At 52.2% G+C, this 15,087-nt stretch overlaps 1 protein-coding gene across 1 annotated transcript in view; it reads left to right on the forward strand.

Annotated features, from left to right (window-relative positions):
* STXBP5L (syntaxin binding protein 5L) overlaps positions 1-15,087 on the forward strand; it is a 370,406-nt gene that overhangs the window by 188,089 nt on the left and 167,230 nt on the right. The window contains exons 12-13 of the mRNA XM_083170643.1: positions 10,788-10,935; positions 13,898-13,965. Of these exons, the coding sequence (XP_083026769.1) occupies positions 10,788-10,935; positions 13,898-13,965 (216 nt within the window). The remainder of the gene's footprint in view (positions 1-10,787; positions 10,936-13,897; positions 13,966-15,087) is intronic.

Consider the following 15,087-nt stretch of genomic DNA (forward strand, 5'->3'; position numbering starts at 1 on the left):
CACCAGTGATACCAGTTACTAGGGTCTCGGGTCACCAGTGCGGTTAGTGAGTAATGCACCCACACTGATCCCGCACCAGTGATACCAGTTACTAGGGTCTCGTGTCACCAGTGCGGTTAGTGAGTAATGCAGACACACTGATCCCGCACCAGTGATACCAGTTACTAGGGTCTCGTGTCACCATTGCGTTTAGTGAGTAATGCAGTGTGATGATCCCGGGATCTTGCAGCAGCGCAGCGCGACTTATGCCTCACGCAGAGCCCCCAGGGTCACTCCGAGTTCCAAAGATCGCACAGGAATACACAATAGCAAAGGTACAAAAGTATTACCTTTATTTTACACACGGGTTATACATGTAAAATCAGCAATTACAGTCTATATACAATATATACAGAAAGGCCATCAGTATTAGTCACGTTATCAGAACCTTACCACGACACCACTCAGGTTAGCTTCAGATGGACAGGACCCGCAAGTCCACAACTTCCAGCGCTGACGCTCAGTCACTTCTCTCCCCTCTCTCCCTGCAAAACCCCACTTACATCCCAAAGGCACCCCTCTCCCCCTCCCTCAGGAATTCTTAACCCTTCCTATGCTGGGTGCAGTTGCATGAATGTAACAGGGTCTCCTATTACCTGTACTGGGGCTGATTAACTCACTCCGTTCATCTGGCTTTGAAGCTTGTGTATGTGAGGGATTTCACACCTTCATGTAAACAGATCTCTTCTCTGGAGACTGACCCTGGTGTTATCTATCCTTTAGCTTCTTGTTATTTGGGGGGGAAGTGGAAGTCTCTGCCACTACCTGTTGTCTCTGTTACTAAACAGCCTACAAAGAGGCCCTTTGATCCCTGAACCAAAAACTATAAACAAACTGACCAGATTCTAATCTAAGCGTTTGGTCACTTCTACCCGGACCATTTGTCTCCACATATACAGTTACAATATTTAAGTAATACGCATTTGGGAAGACTGCCATAATTAACATCAGAGTCACAAATCCCTTATTCATGATACCATCGCAGTTTACTAAGAACAGGACCTGGAGGCAGTGACGTAACCACGGGCAACGCTGATCCTCCCTCCCAGTTTCTCCTGTGCCCAGAAAACTATCTTCTTGTCTTTATATGCATATGTAACAGTATGGGATACAGTATACAAAGCTTTGGGAACATATTACAGTCATTTACATAACATGAGGGAATATTTCCCTCCAGTAGCACACATACTCAGCCTAATGGAATAACCTGTTTGGATTATTCAGTATAACATATTATTATTGTCTGACATACAGCCCTGTGATGTCCCCTGTATACAGCAGTCTGGGGAACACAGCTCAGATATGAATACAGTCAGTGATAATATCCGGTTATCGCCGGCATTTTGCAATTCTCTTTGCTGAAGCGCAGAAAGAGGCGGGAGAACAACATGACGGAAAGGGGCGTGGCCTGGTTCCGTCACACAGCACCCCTGTTGTTTACCGCCGCTGCGATTCACGACTACACAATGTCCCTGCGTATTGCTTATCCCTGGCCCTCCTGGGCTCAGCCATTCACAGTTTGGCGCACAACCTCCAGTACTCCTGGTACAGTGTTTTCCACTGTCAGGTGGGAATGTTTCCTCCTCGCCTTCCCTTTTGGTTGTTCCTCCTCCCTCCGCCTCTGGCGCAACTGGGAGGGGCCCGATCTGCGCACGCAGACCAGCATCAGGGAACCTGGCCGCTCTTAACAACAGTGCTGATGTTGGCTGCAGAGGAGCGGCGGGTACCGACAATGTCCCTCCCTCAAACGCTTTCACATCCACCCCACTTGGGTCTGAAACCTCCCCCAGCCCCTGAAGCTGCTGGGCCTCCCCTGGGCAACCTTCCATCCATGTCTGTTCATCCACCTTGAAGGGCCTCAGCACACTCTGCCCCCACCTGCCCTCAGCAGTAGGCAGTGGCCCAGGGAATTCTCCTTCACACCATGGCTGCAGAAGAGCAGGGGGTATCCGCAATCCTTCCCCGGCTCTCCCCTTAAAAGCCCCCACAAACACCTCCCCCAGTTCTAGATGGTCCTCTGGACCCTTACGTGATGATTGAAGGTCCTTGCTGGTGGGATCCTTCTCCCCCACCTCCCAGGGCCTGAGCACACCCAGCCTCCACCTTCCCTCAGCAGCAGTCAGCGGTCCTGGGGATTCTCCTTCACACAATGGCTGCAGAGAAGCAGGGGGTATCCGCGAGTCTCCCCCTGATTTACCCACAATCCCCCCCCTTGGGTCGAACACCTCCCCCAGCCCTTTGAACAATAACTGCTGGGCCTCCCCTGGGCAAACTTCCATCTTCCCCAGGGTGCACTGCTTCCCCAGCCTGGCTATGAGAGGGACTGGTGGGGTGGCATTGTACGGCAGCACTGCTGGCATCTCCCTTACAGCCCCAGGTGCAAACTCACATTCTCTTGCTCGTGCCATGCTGGGTAGTGAGGTGTCTTCCTCTGAGGTGCAGGGGGGTGATGAGCTATGCCTCTGACCATCCCCTCCATGTTTGCTTGCTTGGCTGCCTGTTTGCTGCAGCGGCTCCCCGGGCACATAATTACAGTCAGTCACTCTTGCAGGGGACTCGCAGAAGCGCTGCACCCCAGCCTCTACTCCCTGCTCTGGCACCCCGGTCACATACCTGCCTTTTGACTTCAGCTCCTCCTGGCTCTGATGGCTAAGTGGGAACAGTCCTGGATAATCCTCCTGGGGTGGTAGAGTGGCAGAGCACACACCAGACACATTTTCCTTCCATCTCCCCCTGCTGAATATGCTGGGGCTCCTGGGGCAAGATGCCCTCATTCCCTGGGCCGCTGGTGGTCATGTAGGGGAGAAGTACTGCCCCCTCTGCTGGGGCACAATCCTTGCAGACCCTCTGGCCGCTAGTTTCAAAGTCTCCATCTCCCACATCTGCAAAAGGGAAGATGTACTGCCATTCTTCCTGGGGTGCCAATTTTGGGTGCACCCCCATCCTTTGGCTAGCTGCTTGGAGCAGTGGCTGACCACTGCTTTGTACCTCCTGTGGCGAGGACTCAGCCATCACAGTCCCAGCCTCCAAGATATGCTCTGCTCTGGGGCTATTCTCTGGGGCAGCCCCTGCACTGTATACTGGCACTGCTCCATCTATCACGGGCTCCGTGTGCACCAGTCCATCATCACCATGTGGGGCCACAGTGCCCAGCTCCGCCACACTACTTGGCACAATGCAGGGGGAATAAATATCCTCTTCCCGATATCCATCTGCCACAATCACAGTCCATGATGTTAGGGCTCCTTTAGAGTCCGGGGTCCCTGGTGCGATATCACAGGGACACTCCACAGCTAGTTCCTCATTTCCCAACTCACTGAATGGGAACAGTTCTGTGATTTCTCCCTGTGTCAGTGGGGAATCTAGTTCTGTGGCTCTCTGAGGATGCATGAGCCGCAGCAGCCGCTGTTCCTCTGCCTCCCCCCGCTGACACTGGTCCAGCCACTCTGGAGAATTCAGCTGCCCCTGTGCCAGGGCGACCCTCTCTGCATTATCATAACAGTGCAGGAGACACTGCAACTGCTCCTGGACACTTCTCAGTTCTCCTGGACACAGGACCCAGTTCCTATACACGCTGAATGCATGTAGCGGGTCCTCTTGTTGCTCGTACACCCATCGGATAAGAGTGCAGTGTGAGCGGCCTTCGGGGGGTGTGCTGCATCGTAGCCTCCATTCGTCAGTTAGGTCCTCCAGACTCATTCTCGCTAATGGAGCTCCAGATTCTACAGGCCACAGTTCCTCTGCCTCCCCCCCTGGGATCTCGGTAGTGGACCCCTCGGTCATCCACCCCGGTGGCACCATCAACTCCTCCTCCCTTTGAGTTCTCTTTGCGGGCTCCTTCCCAGGAACCACGTTACCCGGTGCTGGCACGCTGGCCGCAGCGATCCGGCTTCTATGCATTAGCTGATGCGTGGCGTTACTTACTTCTGTGACAAAAGCCTTCCACGCCACCGTATGCAGCAGGTTCCCTGCAGCAGCCTCAGATACATACTGCTTAAATTCATCGGTCAGGTAAGCTGCTTTCTCCTCTGTAGTAGCTCCTGTCCATACATTAATCCACCGATATGCTGCTTCCCAATCCTCCCAGAGAGGCTGCATCAGCGTGGATGGGCTTCTCCAGTCCCATTCCTCAGCCAGACGACTCCATGACGATTCCTCATCTATGAGCCTCACTGCTCTGGGTGACTGTGGGCACCTCTTGCCTTTCTTTGGACATCTCTGTCCTTTTCCTGGAGCCATTCTCCACACGGGCTGCACTCGTAGAGCTTGGTCAGCGTCACTTGCTGGACCCCCTTACGTCAGCTTCCGCTTCTGGGCCACGGCACACTCCGCCGTTCCCTCGCTTGCAGGGATTGTCCCCTGGACAAGCCGGCACTTAAGCGGAATTCTTCCCTCGCTTAATGCCCTCGCAAAGTATACTTTTTCTTCTCCCCGGCATCCTTGTTAGGAACAATGGTTACCAGGTCCCTCAAACATGAGCTAATACTGGCCAATTACTGGCTATTGTGTTTCCAGAGCCTGGTCGCATCAAGATACGAGCCCCTAGCTCTCCCTCCTTTGGGTGTGCGATCCCCACCGCTTGCCACCAATTGTGATGATCCCGGGATCTTGCAGCAGCGCAGCGCGACTTATGCCTCACGCAGAGCCCCGGGGTCACTCCGAGTTCCAGAGATCGCACAGGAATACACAATAGCAAAGGTACAAAAGTATTACCTTTATTTTACACACGGGTTATACATGTAAAATCAGCAATTACAGTCTATATACAATATATACAGAAAGGCCATCAGTATTAGTCACGTTATCAGAACCTTACCACGACACCACTCAGGTTAGCTTCAGATGGACAGGACCCGCAAGTCCACAACTTCCAGCGCTGACGCTCAGTCACTTCTCTCCCCTCTCTCCCTCCAAACACCCACTTACATCCCAAAAGCACCCCTCTCCCCCTCCCTCAGGAATTCTTAACCCTTCCTATGCTGGGTGCAGTTGCATGAATGTAACAGGGTCTCCTATTACCTGTCCAGGGGCTGATTAACTCACTCCGTTCATCTGGCTTTGAAGCTTGTGTATGTGAGGGATTTCACACCTTCATGTAAACAGATCTCTTCTCTGGAGACTGACCCTGGTGTTATCCATCCTTAGCCTCTTGTTATTTGGGGGGGGAAGTGTATGTCTCTGCCACTACCTGTAGTCTCTGTTACTAAACAGCCTATAAAGAGGCCCTTTGATCCCTGAACCAAAAACTATAAACAAACTGACCAGATTCTAATCTAAGCGTTTGGTCACTTCTACCCGGACCATTTGTCTCCACATATACAGTTACAATATTTAAGTAATACGCATTTGGGAAGACTGCCATAATTAACATCAGAGTCACAAATCCCTTATTCATGATACCATCGCAGTTTACTAAGAACAGGACCTGGAGGCAGTGACGTAACCACGGGCAACGCTGATCCTCCCTCCCAGTTTCTCCTGTGCCCAGAAACTATCTTCTTGTCTTTATATGCATATGTAACAGTATGGGATACAGTATACAAAGCTTTGGGAACATATTACAGTCATTTACATAACATGAGGGAATATTTCCCTCCAGTAGCACACATACTCAGCCTAATGGAATAACCTGTTTGGATTATTCAGTATAACATATTATTATTGTCTGACATACAGCCCTGTGATGTCCCCTGTATACAGCAGTCTGGGGAACACAGCTCAGATATGAATACAGTCAGTGATAATATCCGGTTATCGCCGGCATTTTGCAATTCTCTTTGCTGAAGCGCAGAAAGAGGCGGGAGAACAACATATGACGGAAAGGGGCGTGGCCTGGTTCCGTCACATGCAGACACACTGATCCCGTACCAGTGGTACCAGTTACTAGGGTCTCGTGTCACCAGTGCGGTTAGTGAGTAATGCACCCACACTGATCCTGCACCAGTGATACCAGTTACTAGGGTCTCATGTCACCAGTGTGGTTAGTGAGTAATGCTCCCACACAGATCCCGCACCAGTGATACCAGTTACTAGGGTCTCATGTCACCAGTGTGGTTAGTGAGTAATGCACCCGCACCAGTGATACCAGTTACTAGGGTCTCGTGTCACCAGTGCGGTTAGTGAGTAATGCAGCCACACCGATCCCGCACCAGTGATACCAGTTACTAGGGTCTCGTGTCACCAGTGCGGTTAGTAAGTAATGCAGCCACACCGATCCCGCACCAGTGATACCAGTTACTATGGTCTCGTGTCATCAGTGCGGTTAGTGAGTAATGCACCCACACTGATCCTGCACCAGTGATACCAGTTACTAGGGTCTCATGTCACCAGTGCGGTTAGTGAGTAATGCAGCCACACCGATCCCGCACCAGTGATACCAGGTACTAGGGTCTCATGTCACCAGTGCGGTTAGTGAGTAATGCACCCACACCGATCCCGCACCAGTGATACCAGTTACTAGGGTCTCATGTCACCAGTGCGGTTAGTGAGTAATGCTCCCACACAGATCCCGCACCAGTGATACCAGTTACTAGGGTCTCATGTCACCAGTGCAGGTAGTGAGTAATGCTCCCGCACCAGTGATACCAGTTACTAGGGTCTCATGTCACCAGTGCGGTTAGTGAGTAATGCTCCCACACCGATCCCGCACCAGTGATACCAGTTACTAGGGTCTCATGTCACCAGTGTGGTTAGTGAGTAATGCAGCCACACCGATCCCGCACCAGTAGTACCAGTTACTAGGGTCTCATGTCACCAGTGCAGGTAGTGAGTAATGCACCCACACTGATCCCGCACCAGTGATACCAGTTACTAGGGTCTCATGTCACCAGTACGGTTAGTGAGTAATGCACCCACACTGATCCCGCGCCAGTGATACCAGTTACTAGGGTCTCATGTCACCAGTGCGGTTAGTGAGTAATGCAGCCACACTGATCCCGCACCAGTGATACCAGTTACTAGGGTCTCATGTCACCAGTGCGGTTAGTGAGTAATGCACCCATACTGATCCCGCACCAGTGATACCAGTTACTAGGGTCTCATGTCACCAGTGCGGTTAGTGAGTAATGCAGCCACACTGATCCCGCACCAGTGATACCAGTTACTAGGGTCTCATGTCACCAGTGCGGTTAGTGAGTAATGCACCCGCACCAGTGATACCAGTTACTAGGGTCTCCTGTCACCAGTGCGGTTACTGAGTAATGCAGCCACACTGATCCCGCACCAGTGATACCAGTTACTAGGGTCTCATGTCACCAGTGCGGTTAGTGAGTAATGCAGCCACACTGATCCCGCACCAGTGATACCAGTTACTAGGGTCTCATGTCACCAGTGCGGTTAGTGAGTAATGCAGCCACACGGATCCCGCACCAGTGATACCAGTTACTAGGGTCTCGTGTCACCAGTGCGGTTAGTGAGTAATGCAGCCACACTGATCCCGCACCAGTGATACCAGTTACTAGGGTCTCATGTCACCAGTGCGGTTAGTGAGTAATGCACCCACACTGATCCCGCACCAGTGATACCAGTTACTAGGGTCTCATGTCACCAGTGCGGTTAGTGAGTAATGCACCCACACTGATCCCGCACCAGTGGTACCAGTTACTAGGGTCTCGTGTCACCAGTGCGGTTAGTGAGTAATGCAGCCACACTGATCCCGCACCAGTGATACCAGTTACTAGGGTCTGATGTCACCAGTGCGGTTAGTGAGTAATGCAGCCACACTGATCCCGCACCAGTGGTACCAGTTACTAGGGTCTCGTGTCACCAGTGCGGTTAGTGAGTAATGCACCCACACTGATCCCGCACCAGTGATACCAGTTACTAGGGTCTCATGTCACCAGTGCGGTTAGTGAGTAATGCACCCACACTGATCCCGCACCAGTGATACCAGTTACTAGGGTCTCATGTTACCAGTGCGGTTAGTGAGTAATGCTCCCACACTGATCCCGCACCAGTGATACCAGTTACTAGGGTCTAATGTCACCAGTGCGGTTAGTGAGTAATGCTCCCACACCGATCCCACACCAGTGATACCAGTTACTAGGGTCTCATGTCACCAGTGCGGTTAGTGAGTAATGCAGCCACACTGATCCCGCACCAGTGATACCAGTTACTAGGGTCTCATGTCACCAGTGCGGTTAGTGAGTAATGCACCCACACTGATCCCGCACCAGTGATACCAGTTACTAGGGTCTCATGTCACCAGTGCGGTTAGTGAGTAATGCACCCGCACCAGTGATACCAGTTACTAGGGTCTCCTGTCACCAGTGCGGTTACTGAGTAATGCAGCCACACTGATCCCGCACCAGTGATACCAGTTACTAGGGTCTCATGTCACCAGTGCGGTTAGTGAGTAATGCACCCACACTGATCCCGCGCCAGTGATACCAGTTACTAGGGTCTCATGTCACCAGTGCGGTTAGTGAGTAATGCAGCCACACTGATCCCGCGCCAGTGATACCAGTTACTAGGGTCTCATGTCACCAGTGCGGTTAGTGAGTAATGCAGCCACACTGATCCCGCACCAGTGATACCAGTTACTAGGGTCTCATGTCACCAGTGCGGTTAGTGAGTAATGCACCCACACTGATCCCGCGCCAGTGATACCAGTTACTAGGGTCTCATGTCACCAGTGCGGTTAGTGAGTAATGCAGCCACACTGATCCCGCACCAGTGATACCAGTTACTAGGGTCTCATGTCACCAGTGCGGTTAGTGAGTAATGCACCCACACTGATCCCGCACCAGTGATACCAGTTACTAGGGTCTCATGTCACCAGTGCGGTTAGTGAGTAATGCACCCACACTGATCCCGCACCAGTGATACCAGTTACTAGGGTCTCATGTCACCAGTGCGGTTAGTGAGTAATGCACCCACACTGATCCCGCACCAGTGATACCAGTTACTAGGGTCTCCTGTCACCAGTGCGGTTACTGAGTAATGCAGCCACACTGATCCCGCACCAGTGATACCAGTTACTAGGGTCTCATGTCACCAGTGCGGTTAGTGAGTAATGCAGCCACACTGATCCCGCACCAGTGATACCAGTTACTAGGGTCTCATGTCACCAGTGCGGTTAGTGAGTAATGCACCCGCACCAGTGATACCAGTTACTAGGGTCTCCTGTCACCAGTGCGGTTACTGAGTAATGCAGCCACACTGATCCCGCACCAGTGATACCAGTTACTAGGGTCTCATGTCACCAGTGCGGTTAGTGAGTAATGCACCCGCACCAGTGATACCAGTTACTAGGGTCTCCTGTCACCAGTGCGGTTACTGAGTAATGCAGCCACACTGATCCCGCACCAGTGATACCAGTTACTAGGGTCTCATGTCACCAGTGCGGTTACTGAGTAATGCAGCCACACTGATCCCGCACCAGTGATACCAGTTTCTAGGGTCTCGTGTCACCAGTGCGGTTAGTGAGTAATGCTCCCACACCAGTGATACCAGTTACTAGGGTCTCATGTCACCAGTGCGGTTAGTGAGTAATGCTCCCACACTGATCCCGCACCAGTGATACCAGTTACTAGGGTCTCATGTCACCAGTGCGGTTAGTGAGTAATGCACCCGCACCAGTGATACCAGTTACTAGGGTCTCCTGTCACCAGTGCGGTTACTGAGTAATGCAGCCACACTGATCCCGCACCAGTGATACCAGTTACTAGGGTCTCATGTCACCAGTGCGGTTAGTGAGTAATGCAGCCACACTGATCCCGCACCAGTGATACCAGTTACTAGGGTCTCATGTCACCAGTGCGGTTAGTGAGTAATGCTCCCCACACTGATCCTGCACCAGTGATACCACTTACTAGGGTCTCGTGTCACCAGTGCGGTTAGTGAGTAATGCTCCCACACTGATCCCGCACCAGTGATACCAGTTACTAGGGTCTCGTGTCACCAGTGCGGTTAGTGAGTAATGCACCCACACTGATCCCGCACCAGTGATACCAGTTACTAGGGTCTTGTGTCACCAGTGCGGTTAGTGAGTAATGCACCCACACTGATCCCGCACCAGTGATACCAGTTACTAGGGTCTCCTGTCACCAGTGTGGTTAGTGAGTAATGCAGCCACACTGATCCCGCACCAGTGATACCAGTTACTAGGGTCTCCTGTCACCAGTGCGGTTAGTGAGTAATGCAGCCACACTGATCCCGCACCAGTGATACCAGTTACTAGGGTCTCGTGTCACCAGTGCGGTTAGTGAGTAATGCACCCACACTGATCCCGCACCAGTGATACCAGTTACTAGGGTCTCATGCCACCAGTGCGGTTAGTGAGTAATGCACCCACACTGATCCCGCACCAGTGATACCAGTTACTAGGGTCTCATGTCACCAGTGCGGTTAGTGAGTAATGCAGCCACACTGATCCCGCACCAGTGATACCAGTTACTAGGGTCTCATGTCACCAGTGCGGTTAGTGAGTAATGCACCCACACTGATCCCGCACCAGTGATACCAGTTACTAGGGTCTCATGTCACCAGTGCGGTTAGTGAGTAATGCACCCACACTGATCCCGCACCAGTGATACCAGTTACTAGGGTCTCATGTCACCAGTGCGGTTAGTGAGTAATGCAGCCACACTGATCCCGCACCAGTGATACCAGTTACTAGGGTCTCATGTCACCAGTGCGGTTAGTGAGTAATGCACCCACACTGATCCCGCACCAGTGATACCAGTTACTAGGGTCTCCTGTCACCAGTCTGATTTCTCTCCATGATAACTCATTCTGTTTTCCATCAGTTTTCCCATCTTTGAGAACCCCTATTCCATGGACATCCATGAGTCGCCGGTGACCTGTACTGAATATTTCGCAGACTGTCCCCCTGAGCTGATCCCAGTGCTTTATTCTGTTGGTGCAAAGCACAAAAAACAAGGCTACAGCAACAAGGTAATGCCGCCGTTCTCTCATATCGGGATTGGAGAGAATGACTGTGATATGGGTGTATAGCAGTTATTGTTCACAGCTGCTGCATAGTGCAAGTGACCGGTGTTAATGTTTTATCATCTAGCAGAATACAATAATACCAGTGCACGTTCCCATCTCATGCATTGTCCCGGGATTTCTAGGTGCAAAGACGTGTTGTGTAGCGAGACTCTTGCGGTAGGAGTAGTGGTATGCTGTTCAGTGTGACCCGGGAGGCAGTGGTGTGCTGCACAGTGCGACCAGGGAGGCAGAGGTAGTGGTGTGCTGAGCAGTGTGACCAGGGAAGTAGTGGTGTGCTGTGCAGTGTGACCCGGGAGGCCGTGGTGTGCTGCACAGTGCAACCAGGGAGGCAGAGGTAGTGGTGTGCTGAGCAGTGTGACCAGGGGGGTAATGGTGTGCTGAGCAGTGTGACCAGGGAGGTAATGGTGTGCTGAGCAGTGTGACCAGGGAGGCAGAGGTAATGGTGTGCTGCACAGTGCGACCAGGAAGGCAGAGGTAGTTGTGTGCAGCACAGTGCGACCAGAGAGGCAGAGGTAATGGTATGCTGTGCAGTGTGACCAGGGAGGCAGAGGTAATGGTATACTGTGCAGTGTGACCATGGAAGCAGAGGTAGTGGTGTGCTGTGCAGTGTGACCAGGGAGGCAGAGGTAATGGTGTGCTGTGCAGTGTGACCAGGGAAGCAGAGGTAATGGTGTGCTGTGCAGTATGACCAGGGAGGCAGAGGTAATGGTGTGCTGTGCAGTGTGACCAGGGAGACAGAGGTAGTGGTGTGCTGTGCAGTGTGACCAGGGAGGTAATGGTGTGCTGTGCAGTATGACCAGGGAGGTAATGGTGTGCTGAGCAGTGTGACCAGGGAGGCAGAGGTAATGATATGCTGTGCAGTGTGACCAGGGAGGTAATGGTGTGCTGTGCAGTGTGACCAGGGAATTAATGGTATGCTGTGCAGTGTGACCAGGGAGGTAATGGTATGCTGTGCAGTGTGACCTGGGAGGCAGAGGTAGTGTGTGACCAGGGAGGCAGAGGTAATGGTATGCTGTGCACTGTGACAAGGGAGGTAATGGTATGCTGTGCAGTGTGACCAGGGAGGTAATGGTATGCTTTGCAGTGTGACCAGGGAGCTAATGGTATGCTGTGCAGTGTGACCAGGGAGGTAATGGTGTGGGGAGAAGTGTGACCAGGGAGGTAATGGTATGCTGAGCAGTGTGACCAGGGAGGTAATGGTATGCTGTGCAGTGTGACCAGGGTTGCAGAGGTAATGGTGTGCTGTGCAGTGTGACAGGGAGGCAGAGGTAGTGGTATGCTGTGCAGTGTGACCAGGGAAGCAGAGGTAATGGTATGCTGAGCAGTGTGACCAGGGAGGCAGAGGTAATTATGTGCTGTGTAGTGTGACCAGGGAGGCAGAGGTAATGGTATGCTGTGCAGTGTGACCAGGAGGCAGAGGTAATGGTATGCTGTGCAGTGTGACCAGGGAAGCAGAGGTAATGGTGTGCTGAGCAGTGTGACCAGGGAGGTAATGGTATGCGGTGCAGTGTGACCAGGGAGGCAGAGGTAATGGTGTGCTGTGCAGTGTGACTTGGGAGGTAGTGGTGTGGTGAGCAGTTTGACCAGGGAGGTAATGGTATGCTGTGCATTGTGACCTGGGAGGCAGAGGTAGTGGTATGCTGTGCAGTGTGACCAGGGAAGCAGAGGTAAGGGTATGCTGTGCAGTGTGACCAGGGAGGCAGAGGTAAGGGTATGCTGTACAGTGTGACCAGGGAAGCAGAGGTAGTGGTATGCTGTGCAGTGTGACCAGGGAAGCAGAGGTAAGGGTATGCTGTGAAGTGTGACCAGGGAATCAGAGGTAGTGGTATGCTGTGCAGTGTGACCAGGGAGGCAGAGGTAATGGTGTGCTGTGCAGTGTGACCAGGGAGGCAGAGGTAATGGTGTGCTGTGCAGTGTGACCAGGGTGGCAGAGGTAAGGGTATGCTGTGCAGTGTGACCAAGGAGGCAGAGGTAATGGTATGCTGTGCAGTGTGACCAGGGAAGCAGAGGTAGTGGTATGCTGTGCAGTGTGACCTGGGAGGCAGAGGTAATGGTGTGCTGTGCAGTGTGACCAGGGAGGCAGAGGTAGTGGTATCCTGTGCAGTGTGACCAGGGAAGCAGAGGTAAGGGTATGCTGTGCAGTGTGACCAGGGAGGCAGAGGTAAGGGTATGCTGTGCAGTGTGACCAGGGAGGCAGAGGTAAGGGTATGCTGTGCAGTGTGACCAGGGAAGCAGAGGTAATGGTATGCTGTGCAGTGTGACCAGGGAGGCAGAGGTAATGGTGTGCTGTGCAGTGTGACCAGGGAAGCAGAGATAATGGTATGCTGTGCAGTGTGACCAGGGAGGCAGAGGTAATGGTGTGCTGTGCAGTGTGACCAGGGAAGCAGAGGTAATGGTGTGCTGTGCAGTGTGACCAGGGAAGCAGAGGTAATGGTATGCTGTGCAGTGTGACCAGGGAGGCAGAGGTAATGGTATGCTGTGCAGTGTGACCAGGTAGGCAGAGGTAATGGTATGCTGTGCAGTGTGACCAGGGAGGCAGAGGTAATGGTATGCTGTGCAGTGTGACCAGGGAGGCAGAGGTAATGGTATGCTGTGCAGTGTGACCAGGGAGGCAGAGGTAATGGTGTGCTGTGCAGTGTGACCAGGGAAGCAGAGGTAATGGTGTGCTGTGCAGTGTGACCTGGGAGGCAGAGGTAATGGTGTGCTGTGCAGTGTGACCAGGGAAGCAGAGGTAATGGTATACTGTGCAGTGTGACCAGGGAAGCAGAGGTAATGGTATGCTGTGCAGTGTGACCAGGGAGGCAGAGGTAAGGGTATGCTGTGCAGTGTGACCAGGGAAGCAGAGGCACTGCTGTTACACTATTATTATAACCTCTTATGTCATTATATCTTGTGTTCTGCGCAGGAATGGCCAATAACAGGAGGCCTTTGGAACCTGGGAACTACAGCCTACCCGGAAATTATCATTACAGGGTAAGAATATCTGTACAACATCCTGTGACTCACATGTACATAGTGTAGCATCCGTGGTCTTATGCTGGGTACACACCAGAACACACATGACTGTGAGCATATAGTGAGACGACCATACGATGGTCACACAATCTGCTCACAATCGGCATCCGATCCGATTCCGATCTGTACCCAGTTAAAGGGGTTGTTTTCAAACCCTGACTGCAGCAGGTAGGACCAAACGACCACGGGGACACACAACGGATCGGAATCGGATCTAATGCATGCCAAACCATGCCCAATTTACATACAATCGGTTGAGATTGTATAAAAGTTGGGGGAATTGAGGCCCAATAGTTCTGGTGTTTACCCAGTATTAGACAGACTCCTATAGATGTAGTGTAGCAGCCGTCGGCCTACACAGACACATACAGATGTAGTGTAACAGCTGTGGGCTTAGACAGACATACAGATGTAGTGTAGCAGCCGTGGGCCTACACAGACACATACAGATGTAGTGTAACAGCCGTGGGCTTAGACAGACATACAGATGTAGTGTAGCAGCTGTGGGCTTAGACAGACACATACAGATGTAGTGTAACAGCCGTGGGCTTAGACAGACATACAGATGTAGTGTAGCAGCTGTGGGCTTAGACAGACACATACAGATGTAGTGTAACAGCCGTGGGCTTAGACAGATATACAGATGTAGTGTAGCAGCTGGTAGGTTTAGACACATACAGATGTAGTGTAGCAGCTGGCGAGCTTAGACAGACCAGTACAGATGTAGTGTAGCAGCTGGCGAGCTTAGACAGACATACAGATGTAGTGCAGCATCCGTGGGCTTAGACCGACACATACAGATGTAGTGTAGCAGCCGTGGGCTTAGACAGACACATAGAGATATAGGGGGTTATTCAGGTTTATTCGCAAGGCTGCAAATTCGCAGCCTTGCGAGTCCACCAAACCCCGCCCGGCGAACGCACGCCCCCCCCGCCCCCCCCCAGCAAAGTGCGGCTTCGCCCGTTCAGCAGCGAATGGATGTTTTGCATAAACATCCATTCGCTTTGCTGGGGTGTCCGCCCACATCATTCGATGGTCACCGACCATCGAATGATGTTTAGCGGGCACGCATATATAAGT

The sequence above is a fragment of the Crinia signifera genome, chromosome 2 (assembly GCF_055691185.1).
Source record: "Crinia signifera chromosome 2, ASM5569118v1, whole genome shotgun sequence".
In the NCBI taxonomy this organism is placed as follows: domain Eukaryota; kingdom Metazoa; phylum Chordata; class Amphibia; order Anura; family Myobatrachidae; genus Crinia; species Crinia signifera.